This window comes from Genypterus blacodes, unplaced genomic scaffold (genome assembly GCF_046128005.1).
Source record: "Genypterus blacodes isolate CSIRO-AG114 ecotype Tasmania unplaced genomic scaffold, CSIRO-AGI_Gbla_v1 ptg000029l_1, whole genome shotgun sequence".
NCBI classification, from domain to species: domain Eukaryota; kingdom Metazoa; phylum Chordata; class Actinopteri; order Ophidiiformes; family Ophidiidae; genus Genypterus; species Genypterus blacodes.
Window position 1 is genome coordinate 7,036,273 of NW_027466842.1, and position 19,326 is coordinate 7,055,598.

Here is a 19,326-nt window from a genome sequence, read left to right on the forward strand (position 1 = left end):
CTGGGTGAGTTTTGGTGATTCACTTCACATTATCCTCCTGATGACTCATTGCAGCAGCGCCAGCAGAAACAGAGACATCCAGTGTTTGAATTGTGACATAACATGCTGGATTTATGTGATTTTTGAGACTTTGCCCTTTTTCGTGCGTATTTCATGATACAGTCATGATATATAGACATCATCATGGACAAACAATTATAGCCCAAAAGACGTGGCGGGTTACCAGTTCATCGTTTTTCTTGGTTGAAACAATGCAGCTGAGTACTGTTTCTATCGTATTCTATTGCTTTTATGCACAAACGGCACAAAGAGAAAGAAGCTCTAAAACGATGCCAACAAAGCAGATTCACACACTCATACGGTCACATTGGATTTGACCTGTCCAAATGTCAGTGACTGATCACAGATTGACTGCCAGAAAACGTTACGTAATGCTGGAACGCTGTGCAATTTGTCATCCAAACAAAAAGTTGGACTGAACCGTCGAATCTCTCGATGATTAATAGATCCATATGGTGTAAATGTGTTTAACTGTGGTGTCTGTGAAAGACGTCTGTGTCCAGTTGATGTGTATTTGTTGGATCCAGATGTCATGTCTCTGTATCACTGTCACCAACCGAACAGCCGACTCGGACTTGTGTCCAGGGGTTCGCTGCGTTTCTCTGATCCAACAGAGAAAAGGGAGGTGCAGAAAGGCTGCATTGCGTCACAGCGGGGAAGCGGAGGGAAAAGAGGGGAGAGGGGGGGTGGGCGAGGGGCGCAGTGTGTGTGTGTGTGGGTGGGGGAAGTGGGGAGTGGGGTGTGTCTTCACTGACCTAGATACAGCAGTGGAACACCCCCCCCCCCCCGCTCCCCTCACCTCGGTCCCTCTCTCTTCCACCCACTGGTTCCGCCTTACTACTGACGTGTAGAGGGCACTGTACCAGATAGACAGGAATGAATACAGAGAGGCTGGAGAAGAGAGATACGGAAGGAGCTGACGGGGGTGACCTGCACACACACACTCCATGGCACAAAGGCAGACGTGAGCAAAGAAAAATTAAATAGAGGCTGAAGAGCAGACAAATATACCCACAACCACAGACCGGATCCACGTAACCCGAACTTTATCGCTATGAAAACAGAATAAGCCTGCAAGGATTTAAAATAAATTAATACCAACAACAGGCTACATCCCAAATATCCCACATCCACTCATATCCTGTGCAATATTAGATTCCTTTCTTTTTTTTTTACTGCGAAGCATTGTTTAAATATGAAGCAGCTTCTAATAACAACAGAGCAATAAGTGCAGTAAGAATGCAAACTGTAATTCCTGAAAGAATCTGTGGTTTTGGTGTCCATCTGAAGGTCATTGCTGGGATGAAAATCAGCATTTAGTAATTAGTAGTATATCACAGAAGACTATGTCTCTAAATTTGTATTGTAAGTGAAACTCGTAACTCTACTCTGACTTGTATGCAAACATTGGATATTCAAGACAAAGAACAATGAAAGTGAATCCCATAGAAAGCATTAAGCCATTGAGTTAAACAACGGTAATGGTTAATGAGTGCAAACTAATAAGCCCAATTTCTGCCATGTAGTAGAACATAAATACGTAGTAGCACAAAATGGACATTTGCCACTAATGCTACCTTGTACTTAACCGCAGTATACAAGTGAATATACTGTGCCTGAGCATCACTTACTTCTCTAACAGGTTGATGCTTTGGCTGTAATAATAATAATACAAATAAGCCTCATATGCAGTTTGCAGCCCAACAGTGAGGCGAGTAATGCACAAGTTGATGGGGCGTGTTGAAACACTCACAAACCAAACTGTATCGGCTAAAAATAGATTTCCTGTTCAAGATGACGACTCTCGGTCTGCAAACCTCTCTGCTTTATGACAGATATGATTTCCAATTTCAGTCTGTACTTCAACCATTTGATTTTTCGTTTATATTTTAGAATTTCAGAATTTCGCACTGGGCCTCCGCTGATTGTTTTGCTTGCTGCATATGAGACACACTTTGCTCAGCTGATTGGACGAAATCAAGTGGATGTAACTTGTGATGCCTGGATTGTTGTCGTGATATTGATTCTGTTTTAACCTTTAAAGTGCCACACAAAGACAGGAACGCTTCTATCCCTATAATATGAGGCATGTATTGATGGATGGCTGGCTGTATTCCATCATCAGACACTCCTTCTTTTCCTTCCATTCCTTGCTAACAAAGCCATCCCTCTATTTGCAACCTTCAAGAACTTAATACACAGACTCCCTTTGTATAAGCAATCATGCCAGAAGCCAGTTTCACCAGAATGTTTTCACTTCCCTTCCAATCAACTGTGTTTTATGAAGCAATGACCTCATTTACTGCGCTTGTCGCCCAATGGCGCTCAGCCTTCAACCTTGCACTCCCTGTACAGCCATGTTGCTGTGCACTTATTGGGAAAAAGATTAGGCTGGAGGATGTGATACATATTTTTAATCTGGTTTTAATCTAATTTTATTTTGAATTGTGTGGCCGGGAAATCCCATTAACTGTCTCTACGTCAAAGAGATCACTTTGACGTAATACATACTGAATAATTGGATGGAATCATTTTGATAGCAGCACAGTGGAGACAAAGCCCAGGACTTCGATTCTGTAAAAATAAGCTCAATCGATTTGGTGAATAAAGCACGAGCAAGTGAATCAATCTGCAGAGGAGAACACACACACACACACACACACACACACACACACACACACACACACACACACACACACACACACACACACACACACACACACACACACACACAGATAGTGGGAGATGGAAAGATAGAAAGGTGGAAGAACACAAAGACAACGATTTGCAAGTGGGCGCTGACACACTGACACACATTTCCAAGCAAACAGCCCCGTTACCTGCAAGCATATTGTCATTTTTGATTGCTTTGCTGAAAATTGTTGTCTCCTTTCACACAGCATAATAAAACATCAACCTATTTGTCAGCACAGTCGAGCTGTTTGGAGAGCAGAGGTTGTATTCTACAAATGGTTCCTCTTGCACAATGACAAGATTTATTTTGTAATTTCTTTTCCAGTCTGGCTTTGCAAGGCCAGCTCTCGACCTTTCACTTTCACCTCGTTCACGGCACAACCTTGTTTTTCCTCCGCAACACTGCACTGGAAATCATGTCACTTGAATGTGAATTGAGAATTGTTATACAATTCTATTATTTAGCAAAAAGGTTTCAGGTGTAAATGAAAAGGGGAAATGAGATGTAAGCCTGTTTTCTAAGTAAATTGTTGTTGTTGCAGCATATGCAACGTTGTTCCACACTAACCACATAGAAGTTCAACAGCGCGTGTTTCTGGTTTTTGGTTAATGTTAAGGCCTCTGACACGTACAGAAAAATGAGAAACACGTACACATTACCAGGAACACACATCTCAAGTACACACGCTACCTTGTGAAACATAGAGCTGCTGCACTCACTTTGAAGGCTTTGGGTTTGATTCTCTATTAAGCAGAATTTTGAATTTGAACATCAGCTCAAACAAAGGTGTACAACTCTTGTGGTAAGTATACATTTTATTAATCTGTTTCAGCCATTAATGCAGTTTGATATGTAGGTGGGAATTTCTGTGAAATGCAGAGTTAATGTGTGTTATCAAGACATGCGGCATGAGTTCTGGAAATGAATACATTTGTTTCCATCTGGAGTCATGAACATGAAGTTCAAGTCACTTCTCAGAATAAAGTGTGATAAACAACTTCTAAATTAATAAGGAAATGCCTCACATTTTACTGAATTGTTAGCAGCATATTTTACATTCTGCGTTAGTACTTTTAGTTAGTACAGATAGATACATTGTTTCTGTACTTCCGTAGACACTAGACATTAAAACGCTGGCTGTGTCCAATTGCATTTATTATAGGAGCTGTGTTAAAAAAAACTGAGCAGTATTTATTCCTCTTCCAAGTACGCTTAGATATCCAATGAACAGGTCACAGTGTAATATTCAGGACAGTCAGATTAAATTGTTTCTTATGCATAAGCAGAGATGTTTTGTTGGTGAGAATTTAGAACATATTGCCTTATTAAAAATATGTCAAACACAGCTTCTCTCAGCTATAGCAGAGGAAGAGTGTGTGTTATGAGAGTTAGGAGAGATTTAACACGTTTATTTATTTTTGTTCTTATCGTTCTCTACCTGTATGTGATGGTTTATGGACTGTACTGCTCTCAAAATGTCTTCAATCATGTCAGATATTTTGGACGGGAAATGTCTTATGGATATTAGATTATCAAGATACATGATAAATTAGGGATTTTTTGATGGAATGCTTCTTCTTCCTGCTCTCTGTATTTGATCATTGTGAACATTCATAGAACCTGATCCAGAACATAGACATCCTCTGGATCCTTAGTCTTTGGAGATGTTTCTCACTGTGATAAATTCCGTCTTCTTCCAGAAAATAATGTGCCTCAACAGCACCAACACCAGCACCAATTGCCAAAAAGAGATCCTTCAGGCTGCGGCTTACAGCCCCGTGTTCATCCTAGGTCTCCTTCTTAATGTAGCTGCTCTTTGGGCATTCATTGCCAAGCGACACAGCTGGACAGACACGCACATCTACATGTTCAACCTGGCCATAGCTGACGTCACCCTTGTTCTGTTCCTTCCCTTCAGAATCTACGACGCCTACTATTGTTTAGAGAAATCCTTCTTGTGTACTTCTCTGATTTTCATACATTACATCAACATGTATGTCAGCATCCTGACCAGCACAGCCATCAGTGTGAACCGCTACCTGGCTGTGAGGTTCCCGCTGCAGTTCAGATACTGGAGGTGGAAGAAAGAGATTGCTTCGGCTGTGTGTTTGGTCTTCTGGCTGTTGGTGGGGACATTATGCCTTGTGTGGCGTGAGTCGAATTACCCTGACAAGCTATGGACATGCTTCGAAAGATGCAAAGATCAACCACTTCCTTCAAAATTTTTGATTTTTATGGAAACTTTTGGCTTCTTAGTTCCACTGTTGATCACTGTGTTCTGTTCCAGTCGGATCATCTGTCTTCTGTTACAGCAGGATTACAAGTCAGAGGAAAAGAAAAGCATTGTTGGCATAGTAACAGCTAACATGATTGTGTTCATTATCTGCTACACACCACTGCATGTTGCCTTTCTGGTGAACCTTCGCCACCCACCTCCGGGCTGGCAGAGTACATCTACGCATCAACACAAGTTTGTACTGGTGTCTGAATGGATCGCCTCCACAAACTGCTGCTTTGATTCCATCGGCTATTATTTTTTGCTGAGGGTTTTATTCGCAAATCAGCTGAAGGAGAGAAGTCATCAGTCATCTGTCACATAACACAGTGTTTTCACAAAAATGTCAGGTTTAACCACCAATACAAATGTCACTCATACTCCAGAACATCCATTGATTCCAGAAAGTAATAAAGAATAATGTGCACATACCTAAAGTAATTTGATTGGATTTAGTCAAGAGAATAAAGCTATTGGAATGACTGTTGATATTTTAATTGGAACAATTGTTTATCAAATGTATGTATAGGATTCAAGTTTTTATCTTATAAGAAAAGCCAAGTGTTTAACAAGAATTCTGTACAGAACTGTAAAGCCTTATATTTTCTATACTTTCAGGAAGCACATAGCTTCTAAAATCTGTGTTAGCCCTAGAAGATCTGGAGCTCTTGGTTAGACTCTAACCAAGCTTACCTGATGCCTCTTCAGGGGAGAAACTGATTGTTAATATTTGGTTGTTTGCCTCCACCAGTGCATCTTTTCCAACGATCCCAATTTGTAGCCTTGATACTCCCTGAAAATTAATGTATTGTCAATGTACCTCATGTTGTTTAATCAACGAGACACTTATACACACATTTTCAATTGTAATTTTGTCCAGGCAAAAAAGGAAACTTGTTCCAGGTAAGAGGGTCACTTCCCCGAATCGGAACCGGAAATGTAAATGCCTATTCTGAAGCACACAGCTTTTCATTGACCGAACATTGTTCTGTTTGATGTTCAAAGGCATATATACTTTGTTCCAAACCTGCGTGTAGTCTGCTCATTCACTCGTGCACCCATAGGAGCTTTGGACTTGCAATCTCCACCTCAGTACCACCAAATGAATCAGGGCCAGTGTCCAGCTCCCTCTTGTGGCGAAGAGAAGAAATGCTTGTATAAATAAACTGTAATTATGACGTGAATATATTTTGAGAGTGCTATAAATAAATGAGCGGTATTTCTTAATATGTATTTGTGTGTATGAGTGAGAACAAGTGAAATGTTAATTCATCAAGTGCATTTGATCTATCCGACACAACACGCAACAACGTCAGCAGTCAGTTATTATGCCATTTAATAGCAGTACTCCAAAGATTGATGGTTATTATAACAGCAGTGTCATAGCAACTGCAAAAACTCAGCAGGCATCAGTCGCATGAGAAGGTTCTGGCTGACATCAGGCCTGCAACTCTACTCTAATAACAGAAAACAGCTGAACTCAGCAGTCAGCCAAAGTCACGTAAATACTGTACATACATCTTATTCACAGCAGTGTCACCCCAAACAAATGATCTCACACTTCAAACATGGTCGTACCTCGGAGGAGAACGAACGATCTCCCCCGAACCAAACTGAAAACGATACACTATACCCCCAGGATGAGTATTTACACTATTCACAAATGGTACAATACAGCTCCTTTGCCAAATGCAAAAAGAAAAGTTCTTGTGCTTTTCCTTATTACTGCACAGTATTATGACCATAAAGCAAAACATGAATACATTCGTTCGCTCGGGATGCTGACAAGTATTTTCAAGAGCTCCCAGTATGGCAGTTCATTGGCAAAGACACACATTCAATCACAAGACAACAAAACACGACAAAATGAGAAATATGAAACATCATGATACATAATGTTCCCTCACAGCATTTCCGAAAAACACCATTCGAAGGTTTGCTTATGAACTACTTATAAACCATTATTAAGACACATTAACTATTCTGACAGGACATTTCAATGATAGAGTTCATGACAAAGTGTTTGTATTCATTCTTACATATTTACAGTATATAATGATGCATTTTGTGATGTCTAAAAGTAGCTTATAAACAGACCCTCAAACACTGTTGGCACCCAGAGTCAATAGCATCTGGACATGATTTCAACAGTACAAGCCAACATCTAAATGGAACGTAAAACATTCAGCGTGTAAGGTCAAAGGTGTACCTACCACAACAATACTGCAACACGTGACACCGATTCTTCAGCATCACAGTACATAAGTTAGGTGAAATGGACTTCATGGCACTTTAAAAACAAGTTTCACTCCATTTTTTGCTTTAGTTTTCAAGCATTATTTTGACGTTCGTAGCATGAATTTGGCACACAGAGACGTGAAGCGGTATGGGGTACCTGTGTGTCATGGTTGCTGGCGGAGTCTAGGAGCAAGGTTGATGATGGAACCCATAATGCTTGATACACGATCTTATCAGTGGTTGCCTTATTGTTTCTTGTATGTTATCATCATTTTATATAAATTAAAGTTTACTATGTACAGGTAAACCATATATTGCTGTTTACAACAAGACCAACACTTTCATTTGATGGCAACTGACAGACCGAGAGTGAACATCAATTCGCTCGGTCACAACAAATCAATTTGTTGTAATTTTCTATGCGCTTCTCTCCGTACATTTCATTTCACGGAGCCTCACAGCGCTTTGCTTCTGTCCTCTTCATCCCCTCCTTCTTTATGTCCGCCATCTCCTCTCATACGCGTTAAAGCCATGTTGTGTTGATCTGAACATCAACCATTTCATGGCACATGACACTTTGATGGGCAGAATATATAGTCCCATTTGCCTGCTGAGAAAATTTCCATTACCCCTCTTGGCTTTGAGTTAAATCAAGCGTTTCAATCATCACCACTGTAACTGCCACCTTGTACTGTATCATGTCTGCAGGACCTTGACCCACTGCGGGCTTAAAGGGACAATCTAACAATAAAACCAGACGGTGTCCTATAATGTGGCATTAATGGTTGCGTGTACATGTGTGTTGTCAGTGTGTGTGTGTGTATGCGGTAGGTGGCTAAATGCTCAAGGGAAAGAACAAGGTGTTCATGTATTGCAGTGCATTTAACTCTTTGTATTCTCGCACTCTAACAACTCCTCAGGCTAAATCTTTGCAACCTGCTGGAACTATTGGTCATTAAAAGGTACATGGGAAAGAAGGGATAAAGTGATGGAGGCAACGGAATAGAGGGATGCATGGAGGAGATGCCAACATGTCATTACAGAGAGCATGCTGTTGGCAGAATTAGTGCTGACATTTCAGTCCTGCATTCTGCTCCACAGAGACGTGAGTTATGGTCCCATACGCCTATGAGACAAGTTTGAGGGATTTGGCACGCACGTTTGGCTTCTCATATACATGGAAATGCCCGTCACCTCTGCAAATACATGTACGAAGCCATGTGTGTGCAGTAAGGAGGCAGAGAGGGGAAAATAAACTCCTCATCTTCAATAAAATTTCTGCTTACAGCCACAATGAATTCAGCCTCAGTTAGTGTTTTTGCTTTATTAAGCTGATGAATCACCTGGAGCTTGACATTCAAGAAGGTTTCCTTTTTTCGATGAAGAGAATTTGCAATTTCACTGCGAGTGCCTAGTTGGCAATCATACAACCACAGGTCTACATGGTGGAGAACAGATGGTGGCATTTTTCTTAATGCTCCAAGAGGGGATAACAGAGTAGTATTTGACTGGCCTTGCAAGCCACAGTTTGTCTTTGTGCTGCCCAGTGCACAGGGAAAGTGGTCTCTAAGTGCAATGTCCATCTTCATCTCTGTCCGCATCCTCTCTGCCCTATTCTGCTTTCTTCCTTTCCTCCCTTTCCTCTCCTGCTACTGAGAAGCAGCACAAAGAGAGAAGGAACTCTGCATTGCAGACACAGCAACAACCTCAGCGTGTCTGACCAATTAGTGTGAGGCAGGATATGAGTGGCAGTCCAAGCAGCCAATCATGAAGGGAAACAGATCTGCGGGTGAAGGAGGTGTTGTTTGAGAGACAGACAGCGGAGATCTGAGGGTCTGAATGACAATGAAGGCAAGATGTAGGAGAGAACGGGGGAATGGATGGAATGAGGAGAAAGAGAAAAGGGAAGAGAGAGGGTGGGGAGGGAAGTCTGGACAAGGAAAGACTCCTTCTTTTCCCTGAACATTCACTGGCCGGGCTGAGTCCTATCACTGCAGTTTTTCTTACTCATCAGCTGGCTCAGATCCACCAGCTCTCCCAGCTCTCCTCGTTCTAAGGCTCCTCTCAGCAGAGCCCTGGTCAGCCCAGGGGTGTGTTGCTGGGACACATATGACTGACCACTGGAGGCGGGCATGGAGGGCGGAGGCAGAGGGACGGGCACCATGCCGTGGCTGCTGAGAATGTATCCTTCCTGGGCCGGCCAACGCAAAGGCAGAGGCTCCCCGTACTCCACTGGGGCACTGGGGGCTGAGACCACCCTCCGACGCTCAGGAGAGTCCTGGGGGGTCATGGGGTAGACGTACTCTCCTGCAGACTTCCTGAGTGGGGCTTTAGGTGTACCCTTCACTGCTTTCTCTTGCTTGCTCAGGCAGACATACTGCTGGCGTGGTGTATCATTCCCCCGGCTTTCGCCACCATGTCTCCCGCCGCCCCCCTGCTGGAAGAGTCTGGTTGTCAGGTAGACGGAAGGAGGCATACGGCAAGGAGAGCCCAGACCCACGGAGCCTCCTCCCAGGTAGGTCTGGCTGGTGTCCCAACCACCAGAATTGGAATCTGACAGACGCAGGCCGCGGCGTTTCTGCTGAGGCGTGTGCTCCGGCGTGGGCAGGAAACCGGGATCGAGCTCGCCAGACTTCACCCAGCCATTAGGCATGACGAACAGGGTCTCCCCACCCTGAGAGCAAGTGCGGTCCCCACCTCCCTGCCTCGTTACACTGAGCACCGAGCCTCCCATCCCGCCACCATTGGTCAGCAGGCCCCGTTCACGTCTCTGGATGGAAGACTGAGGGGTGTTTCCATGGCGACGGTTGGCCGGCTTGTGAGCCATGATCCAGCAGACGGCAAGGCCGGACAGCGCCGCCCCAATGGTGAATGCTGAGACTGCAGATGCCACAAGCAGGTTGAGGGAGACGAGGCTCTCAGGCTCAATTAGCAGACTTTGCTGCAAAATTCCTGAAAACATGAAGACAATTATGAAGTTGACATTTAGTGTAATAGTGGTTTGGACATCCTCTCTGAAAGTCTGTCCACAGGGGGCAGTTCAAAATGATCATTATTACATATTGTGCTATTATGGTACTTATATTTAGTGCCTTACAAGGATATAACTCAGGATAGAAATCAATAACTGTAATACAACTTATAATTCATGATCACATCGTTTGGTGTTAAACCTCATTTTGAACAATAAAAAACCTCCTCCTCTCCAGCCAGGCCTTGAGGCTCCACAGGCTCCAGGTTCAGGGAGGCCTGCACTTGTCATCAGCGCAACTCAGACCACAACAGCTGACTCTCCTTTCCTCCTATACTCCTCTCCTCTCCTCTCCTCACACTTTCCATTCCGCAGCCTGGCCAGAGTCGCTCCATGCAGTAGACTATTACCTCAGTGTTTCCACCCAATTCTAATCACTTCCATCTGCAGACACAGCAGCACATGTCTGTCTGTGTCTGGCTTCGCCACTTGGATTAGAGTGTGTCAGGTCTGCAGCCTGGCATCACAGAGCCAGAGCTATTAGTTTGTCAGATTAGGATATGAAACAATCTAATAAAGCCATATATCAGCGTTAAACAAATGGAATGTGCTCTGAACTCTATTTATTGTTTTCTTTTTGGAAATGCTGATCGAGATGGATTTGCAAATTTTTAATGAGCCTTATATGGAAACACACACAGAAAGAAGGAACTTGAAAGAAATCATTTTGGGGGATATTCTTATTTAGTTAGGTTTTGACTTTCCACACCACAACAGGAGTTCCACATCTTGCAGTCTTGCTTTGTCACTGCTAACAGATTTTTCACATCCACCTTTATGTAACTGTCTGACACTGGGAGTCTTTAAGCCTGAACAGAAGCTGAACTTGAAACCAGAATCGCACTTCCACCTGATTCGCCTCTGACAAAGATATGAAAGGACACAATTGTAACTATCAAACATGACTGAATATCTTCCTGATGGATTTTAATCCAATACAATGAGCTGAGGGGGAATTACATTGCACATAATAATGAATGATAATGAAACTATGGTTCCAGGACTTGTCAAGAAAATTCCCTCTTTTGGGAGTATCTGATTTACGACAGAACAAAATGTTCATGACACCTGGATGGTGTAATGAGACATTAGGCCGCTAGGTGGAGACTGCCCTCAGTCCACTATACAGCAGCCAGAGGCATCCATGTCATTGTGCTGTAACCTACCATCACAGTCTCCTAGATGGGAGGTGGTGTTTCCATATTCCACATCCTGCTGGAAAGGAAGCCTGCATTCACAGAGAGATTAGCAGATGATGATCTGAATGCAAATTGCACACATTTCACATTCCTACACAAATTGAGAAATATTCCAGTCTAGGAAAGCGGCAGAAAAATATGATTAATATGGATGTGGAGACACATCTGTTATAAATTGCAAATGAATTGGGACATTTGTTCATAATAGTGTAAATAACATGGTGTACATTCATGTGTTTTTCTCTGTGATGGGATACACTATTGACCCAATTATTGATTTCCCCCTGTGCCATGACCCACATCAAGAAGGTCAAAGTTCAGGGTCAGTTATACAAGTGGTGACAGGATCTTGTAGTAGGGTGTTAAATTAACCATTAATGTGTGCTTGTATTGAATACCAATACTTGAGAACTGTTTGTTAGAATATAAATGTGAATACGAGGTTATTATTATTAATTAGGGAGAGTAATTCTGCATAAACTAACACAAATCCTATTACAAAAACTTTCAACCAAAACAACTTAGCTGGCATAATTATTTGTAAAATGAATACTCATAAAATTAAATAAAATCACCAGCCGCACTCTACATAATGCATGTAAAAATAAGTCATTATTTCACAAAATTACCCTTCATAACTGCAATGCCTACATAAAACAGCCTGAAGCAGCAAACCTGTGGTGTGTGTATGTGCTTCAGGGACTTTTGTCTCACTAGAGCCTCAAAAATAAAATGGAGCAGAGTTTTATCTCTGCAAGAGCCTTGCAACTACAATAAAAAGGATGAAACTTTTAATTGTTCATGTGCCCTATTGCTCAAGAACACTTCGGCAGGATTTGTTGGATGATGACTATGAGATACAACCCCATATAAATTCAGCAGTATCTGAGCAGACAGACTGCGTGTGTGTGTGTAGGTGTGTGTCTGTGTCTGTATCAGCTGTGTGTGTGTTCTTCTCACCGTGTGCCTGGTCTCAGGAAGGAGCAGGTGCTGCCTCTGGTCCAGCCACAGTATGGGTCTCTGGAGGCCAGGCAGCTCCTACACTCACACACACACACACACACACACACACACACACACACACACACACACACACACGCACACACACACACACACACAGACACGCAATGTTGAGCAGTGACTTCTTTGTTGCGGGTAATTCTCCCTAGCGACGGATATAAATGTTACCTCCACAAAACAGAATATTTCTTATGAGTCTCAGGAACAGACCCGGCAATAACCGTTATCCATATCAGTACACAACAGTCAGACATAACTGGGTTACTGCTTTGTTGCAGTTTTCCATATCCATGTGTGATGTATGGCTGCTGTGAGAATCAGGACCACATCGCGAAGATTCCACCTTAAAACATCTACTATGCTATAAAACTAAATCCAAAAGATGTACAAACATGTTTAATGGTATTTTTCAAGTAAACAAATACTATAAATAAACAACAAATAGTGATGCTCTCTGCCATATATCTGTTGTTGACTGTAGCAAAAGTCGAATTGCAAAATATTTTTGGGACCACTACACAGACAAAGAGGTTGATAAAGAGCAGTGTGGCTAATTACCATTAGCCAATTAACACTAAACTAATGATCCCAGCAGCTGTTGTGCACAAGGAACATTTTCTCTGAGGCGATGAGGTGGCAGTGGCGTGACTCACTTCATACAGCGCGAGTGCAGGTGGCAGCGGGATGTGGGCACTCTGACCAGGCAGGAGGGAAAGGCCAGCAGCAGGGTATGGCTGATCCGGTCCAATGACAGGGACAAGAGCTGACGGGCCTGAGGGGAGTCCTCACCACACCTGGACATGATGGGACAGAGACGTGTGGCAGAGGAACACTTGTTTGTGTTTTGGCTTAAAGACAGACAGACTCAAAGACTCTAACCCTCGTACAACCACTCACATCATCAATTGAAGTGGAATTGAATCTAGGTTTAAACAGACATGTTCGCATTGTGGCGTCGATGAAAGAAGGCAGTCGTTCTAACAAGTCATACTATAGTCTAAATACTGTATCTCTACTGAACGTATGCCTCCCAGCCTGCTGAGGATCAGGAATGTTGTCACCATAAATGAATGATTGGAAAGAACCCATGCATGTTTAGCCTCCACCCAATAACTTGATGGGATAATTTCTGGCTCAGCTCCTCTGCCTCCAACAAATGCTTGTCTGACTGCAGCTATTATGCCACTTCAGAGCAATCACTTCAGTCCTGTAATTATACCTGTAATGTATATGATCTAACAAGTTACTGCATTGCCTACACTTCAACATTTTAATTGTCAAAATTGTCAAACATTCATCAGCATTTCTAACACGTTATATGTCTGCAGTTGTCAGCTGCAGACATATAACATGGAGACCTATCTGCTTGGATAAAGTCCCATTTGCCAAGTGTAAAAGGATTACTCACTTCTCTGGGTTGAATCCCTCCACCTCCTCTAGAAACACACTGTTGTGTGAGATAAAATCTCCATTGGGAACCATTAGGAACTTGAGGATGGTCCCTCGTGTTGAGCCCAGGAACAAAACTGTGCGATTCTTATGGGGGCCGGCTTCTGTGTCCACCACCATAGTAGTCAGCTGGTACCTAGACAGACAAATAGAATGAGCAAAGAGTTGGGGGGAGATAGAACTCATTAAAGCTTCTTGTTTGGATGCCTCAAAACATGATCACTATGGAGTGTGAGTCACAAGTGAGTCACTTTGTATACCGTCCCATGGTCTTCACCACCCAAGGCCTGTGCCCCAGCAGTGGAACAGTCTCATCCATCAGCGGGTGGGTCTTCACAAAATTCAGCACCTCATCTGGCAGTGTGGTGGAGGAACTGAATCTGGAACCCTGGACTGCGCAGCCTCCTGGTCTACAGATAGACAGATGCAGAAAAAAAGGGATTAGAACCGTAAGTGAGAAGAGGAAAGAGCCAGGAGACTTTTTATGTTCCTGGAGGCTCCATTAGAATATTTGCTGAATAGCAGTGAAGTTGTAGTGTGATTGACAGATAGAGCTTCGAGCAAAGCTTAGACAGATACTCTGGAGAACAGCACTGCAGTATTTTGTAAGTTCTGCATGTGTACACGCTGAATAACAATACCTCGGTTTAGGGACGGCTTCGTCTGGTACAGGGGTCCAGATGGACTCGGGGGATTTCTGCTCCTTGAACCTGCCCTCAAATACGTGGGCGAGCTGCTGCATGTCAAACACACACACCGCAGAGCCGGGGATACTGCCAAAGGAAAGACAAACAGAGGTGAGAGAAAACACTCTCTGTGTGCTTGCAGGCAGACAGTGTGTATCTGCATACCTGTTCGGCGGCGTGGAGAAGAGACCCAGGATGACATCTCTTCCCTGCATGTGGATGATGCCACTGGTGGCGTGTAAGAGGTTGAAGTAGAAGTGCGAGTCTCCTGGGATGGAACAGTTGAGCCGTGCCTTTAGGAACGTCGTCCACTGTTTCTCGAGCACACGCTGAGATCCGCCTAAGTCTGCCTTACAGACACGCGCCACTCGGGACACCATCACCTGGAAAAATGGGGGGAAGAGTATAGTAAGAAGCAGAGAGAAGACAGAAAATAAAGGGAGCAAACACATGGAGGTGGTGTGTGTGTGTGTGTGTGTGAGAGAGAGAGAGAGAGAAAGAGAGAGAGAGAGAGAGAGAGAGAGAGAGAGAGAGAGAGAGAGAGAGAGAGAGAGAGAGAGAGAGTGAGTGAGAGAGAGAGAGAGAGAGAGCGAGAGAGAGAGAGCGAGAGAGAGAGAGAGAGCACCTTCTCTAGGTGGTGAAACTCCATGGCCATCTCTCTGAAGAAGAAGTAGATATGAGGTCCCCATTCCATAGCACTCACAAAGTAAGGTTCTGAAAAAGGATATGAACATTTTTCCTTTTAGACTTATTTATGAACAAATAATAAACAAACACACACGATGCAGGTGCCGCGCCCAGGGCTAAGAATAATACTCTGACACACTCCTTATGGTAACAGTCAAACCTGGATGGCTGATGTCCACTAGAGCCATTAAATATTCATGTCATGTTTATTTATCATCATGGACAAAGGAGGAACATTATCATTTATTCATCCCGCTTTGACCTAAACAGACTCGACTGAACGCCAAGGGCTTGTTAAAACCTTGGAATCTATAGAGTCAAACTAACCTCAATACATCACTCTATCGCACTGTGTTCCACTTATAATAAAGCTATTAAGTCAATGTCATGCAGGCTTATCATGTCTGGTTTCCCCAAATGAATTTGACTCTCCAAAATCAGCCTAATTCCCAGAGGAGCCAATCATGAAAAGAAACCACAGCCTTTCAATTTCCTCTGTCACTGAAATAAATGGGGATGTTTTCTCTTATTTGTTTCCTGATTGTCTATCGAGGTGTCTGGCTCATTTCAAATGTGTCTGCCTAGACGAAGTACCTCTGAACCATTTGGAGTCGTGCTTGACCGTGCGCAGGGCGGGGCTGTCGCCAAGGCTGCGATAGATCACAGCGTCAATGGCCAGAAAGTCTGTCACCGTACCGGTAAAGAGACTCCCATCTGAGAGGGATGAGGAGGAGGAGATTAAGACGAAGGGTGGGGATGCACACGTGGTGATAGCACAAGGTCAAGGAGATTAAAACCAAACAAACCGTGCAGTAAGAGGTCCCATTATAAATCATTTGTTAAGGTAAACACAAGGGCACAGACGTTCTCCTGTCTGAGCCTGACGTATGCAACAATCCCTGAGGTGTAAAAAAGCCAAAACACTACCTGAAAACAAAGCCACGTTGGCGTGTCGTGGATCGTACGGACACCGAGCCATACCACTGACAGGCTCTCCCACCATCTCCAGACTGTCTCTCTGCAATGGCGGAAATTGTCTTCAAACAAATCAAACTCATGCACAGTAGGAATAGTAGGATAAAAGTCAAAGAGGTTGCTGGATACTAACAGTGTAATTAGAACACAGCGGGTTGAAGGCGTTCGTTCCGCATACAAACAGGCCGCCGTGCTGGCTGAGTAGGACCTTGATGAAATTACGGCATTCTCCCTGCAGGAAAACGCAAGGAGGAAAAGAGGAAAAGGAGAAGAAAATCAACAGGTAGATGGTGACTTACATAGAGCTTATAGTGAAACAAGGAGAACAGAGCCACCATGGAGGGCGATGAACAGTGGAGCTTTAAACAATCGGGAGAAATCACACACTCAATAACACCTCATATGGACAAACAACAGGGTGGGGAATATGTAGTCGGCATCTAAGTGAACGCTGCAGATGGCTTGATTACTCATTGAATATATGTATATATATGTAAACAGCTTTGCTACCACAGGGATTAAAAATGATGAGGTGATTGAGCAAATGGAGAATGTTTTTGGAATTTTCAATATCATTGTTTTTTGTTAACATGTTGTGAAGGTTATCAAGTTTATTTGGATGGCTGCACGAACTGCAACAGGATCAAGACGTTGCATCTTATTTACACTATATTTCCTGTATATACTGCATATTCTGTATATTCTTTTCACATTATTCCAAACTCCACTAGACTTGAACTGATTCAAACTCATCAGTAAATGGAGACAGGATAATGTAAATAAAGCCATTGTAATTTTGCCTTATGTCTTCATCTGACTTGTGTGAGTGTGTGAAGATGTGTTTGGTCACAGCATCAAAGCTGTCAGTCTCTCCTCCATCTTCTCCTCTTAACTCTTCTGTTATCCGTCTTCTCTCCTTCTTATTACTTTGTTTACCCTCCATGTGTGTTTCTTATACACTTTCCTCCGCCTACACACATTGTGGGTGCACCTTTACCTTCTCCCTCTCATTTGATTTCAATTACTACCTCTTGCCCGAGGCTCTGTCCCTCTCTTTGCTCAGTTTGCTCTCTAATGTTTCTGGTTGCTTCTTCCCTCTTTTTTTCCCCATAGGTTCCACTCCAAACAGATTGGATTGTGCTACCTTTATATTATAGTTCTGCTTATAGGCCTGTAGACCCGGACACCTTTCCGTACACTCGGTCCCGATCTTGATGAAGAAAGCTGACCCTGTGGAAATGTGTATGGAGCATCACCATGGAGCATCACCATGGAGCATCACCATGGAGCATCACCATGGAGCATCACCATGGGCAGCTTTTGGCCTACTGTGTTTGGGTAATGTTTCACTGAGCTGTGTGATTAAATGATGTGCTGGTTCTGTATCAACAACATCAGATTTGTGTAAATATGCAGATGCACCCAAAGGATATGGTTTCTTTCACAGCTGTCATCTCTGTTCATACGTGTGATAGTGTCACGACCACAATTTCAGCATGTGTAAGGCTGTGTGTGTGTGTGTGTGTGTGTGTGTGTGTGTGTGTGTTTGAGCGTTATACCTCGTGTTTGCCCTTCATCCGACACACTCGAATGTCATTCTTATTGGATTCCCATGTCCGCTTCTGCCAAAGGAATAAACAGCTAATATGCAGAATATGTCAGGTGTACATTCTGAATCTGCAATTTTTTATTGTAGTGCTTGCGTGTATTGTGTGTGTGTGTATGTGTAAAAAGGAGCCTCACCTTGCTGTAGAACATCTCATCACCGGCCATGTTATCCAGTTCCACTCTGTACAAGTCATCTCTACAAAACACACAAACACATTGAATTAGCAGAGAACTCATAAGATATCAGGAGTGATTCCACCTACGCCACAATCTGATTTTCCATCTCAAGGGGGGGGGGGGGGGGGGGTGCAAATGTAGTTTGGCCTTAGTGGAGTGATTTAGTGCTCTTCTAGTGGCTCACATTCATTTAGAGATTTACATACATTACATTTCACATCGCAATTCAAATGAGTACAACCTCATTGAGCAAAATGTCCGCGGCAGAGTGACAGCAGGTGGGAGGTGTGGCATCAACTGAAAGCAAAGAATATTAACATGTATGCAGCTCTAACACACAGTCAAGGGCGGTTGCTGTTGGTTACCTGGCTCCGATGTAGAGTGTGCGGTTGACTTGAAGGACTGTCTGGATGTGCAGCTCCTGCCTCTGAGCTGAGCGATGAGCTCTGCCCAAGAACACCGGATATCTCCTCACCACTGACACGCAGAGAGGGAGAGAGATGCTATTGAAATACGGAATCCTGGAAATCTAGACAGACGAGGTTCTATTGGAGCGCCTGGAAATAAAGTGCCTTGCTCGTGGGTGCATGCAGCTCCTGACAACTTTCCCTGTTAATATTTATCCACCTATTTTGGACTTGGAGAATTAACTCTGAATGATTTTGTAGAAAACAAGTGACTGTGACCTTCACTTCATTTTAATTGCGTCTTAACTCGTCGTTGATATTTTTATGTAGGAAAACACACAGATAATGGCAGAGACAACTGTAAGAGAAAAAGGTACCAAATGGCATTGAAACATCATTTCACTTCACATTTAATCCTCTCAGTCTTTTCGGCTTTTGCTGATGTATGAGGGAAGCATTTGTATAAGATAGATAGATCGATAGATAGATAGATAGATAGATAGATAGATAGATAGATAGATAGATAGTCTCTTTTTTTCCCCGGTGAGCCTGGATTGCTGAAAAACAGCTCCACACTAAGGTTATGACCCTTGACCCCTTGGTTTCCACATTCACCACAGGGCCATTCATTATAGCTGTGCACGTCCCCGTCCCCCCCCCACACACAGACACATATACACAGAGGGAAGGACACACACCCTCTATGGGGACGTAGCTGAGCGGACTGGGCTCCTCTGGGAATGAGCCGTCAGCCAGTTGAAGCAGCACCAGAAGAAATGTGAGGGGAGGAGCCATGGTCGCCATGGCAGCAGAACACAT

The 19,326-nt window shown here is 43.4% G+C and overlaps 1 protein-coding gene across 1 annotated transcript; it reads right to left on the bottom strand.

The window, feature by feature from the left end:
• Positions 1-8,225: 8,225 nt before the first annotated feature.
• LOC142994191 (semaphorin-6B-like) lies at positions 8,226-19,326 on the bottom strand. The gene is made up of 16 exons (XM_076144920.1): positions 19,206-19,326; positions 18,466-18,577; positions 18,059-18,119; positions 17,875-17,937; positions 16,449-16,547; positions 16,268-16,358; positions 15,935-16,054; positions 15,279-15,367; positions 14,819-15,036; positions 14,609-14,740; positions 14,228-14,377; positions 13,927-14,103; positions 13,172-13,312; positions 12,459-12,536; positions 11,466-11,527; positions 8,226-10,220 (listed from the first exon to the last, which is right to left on the bottom strand). The coding sequence occupies exons 1-16, from the start codon at positions 19,324-19,326 to the stop codon at positions 9,235-9,237; spliced, it is 2,700 nt and encodes an 899-aa protein (XP_076001035.1). The 3' UTR covers positions 8,226-9,234.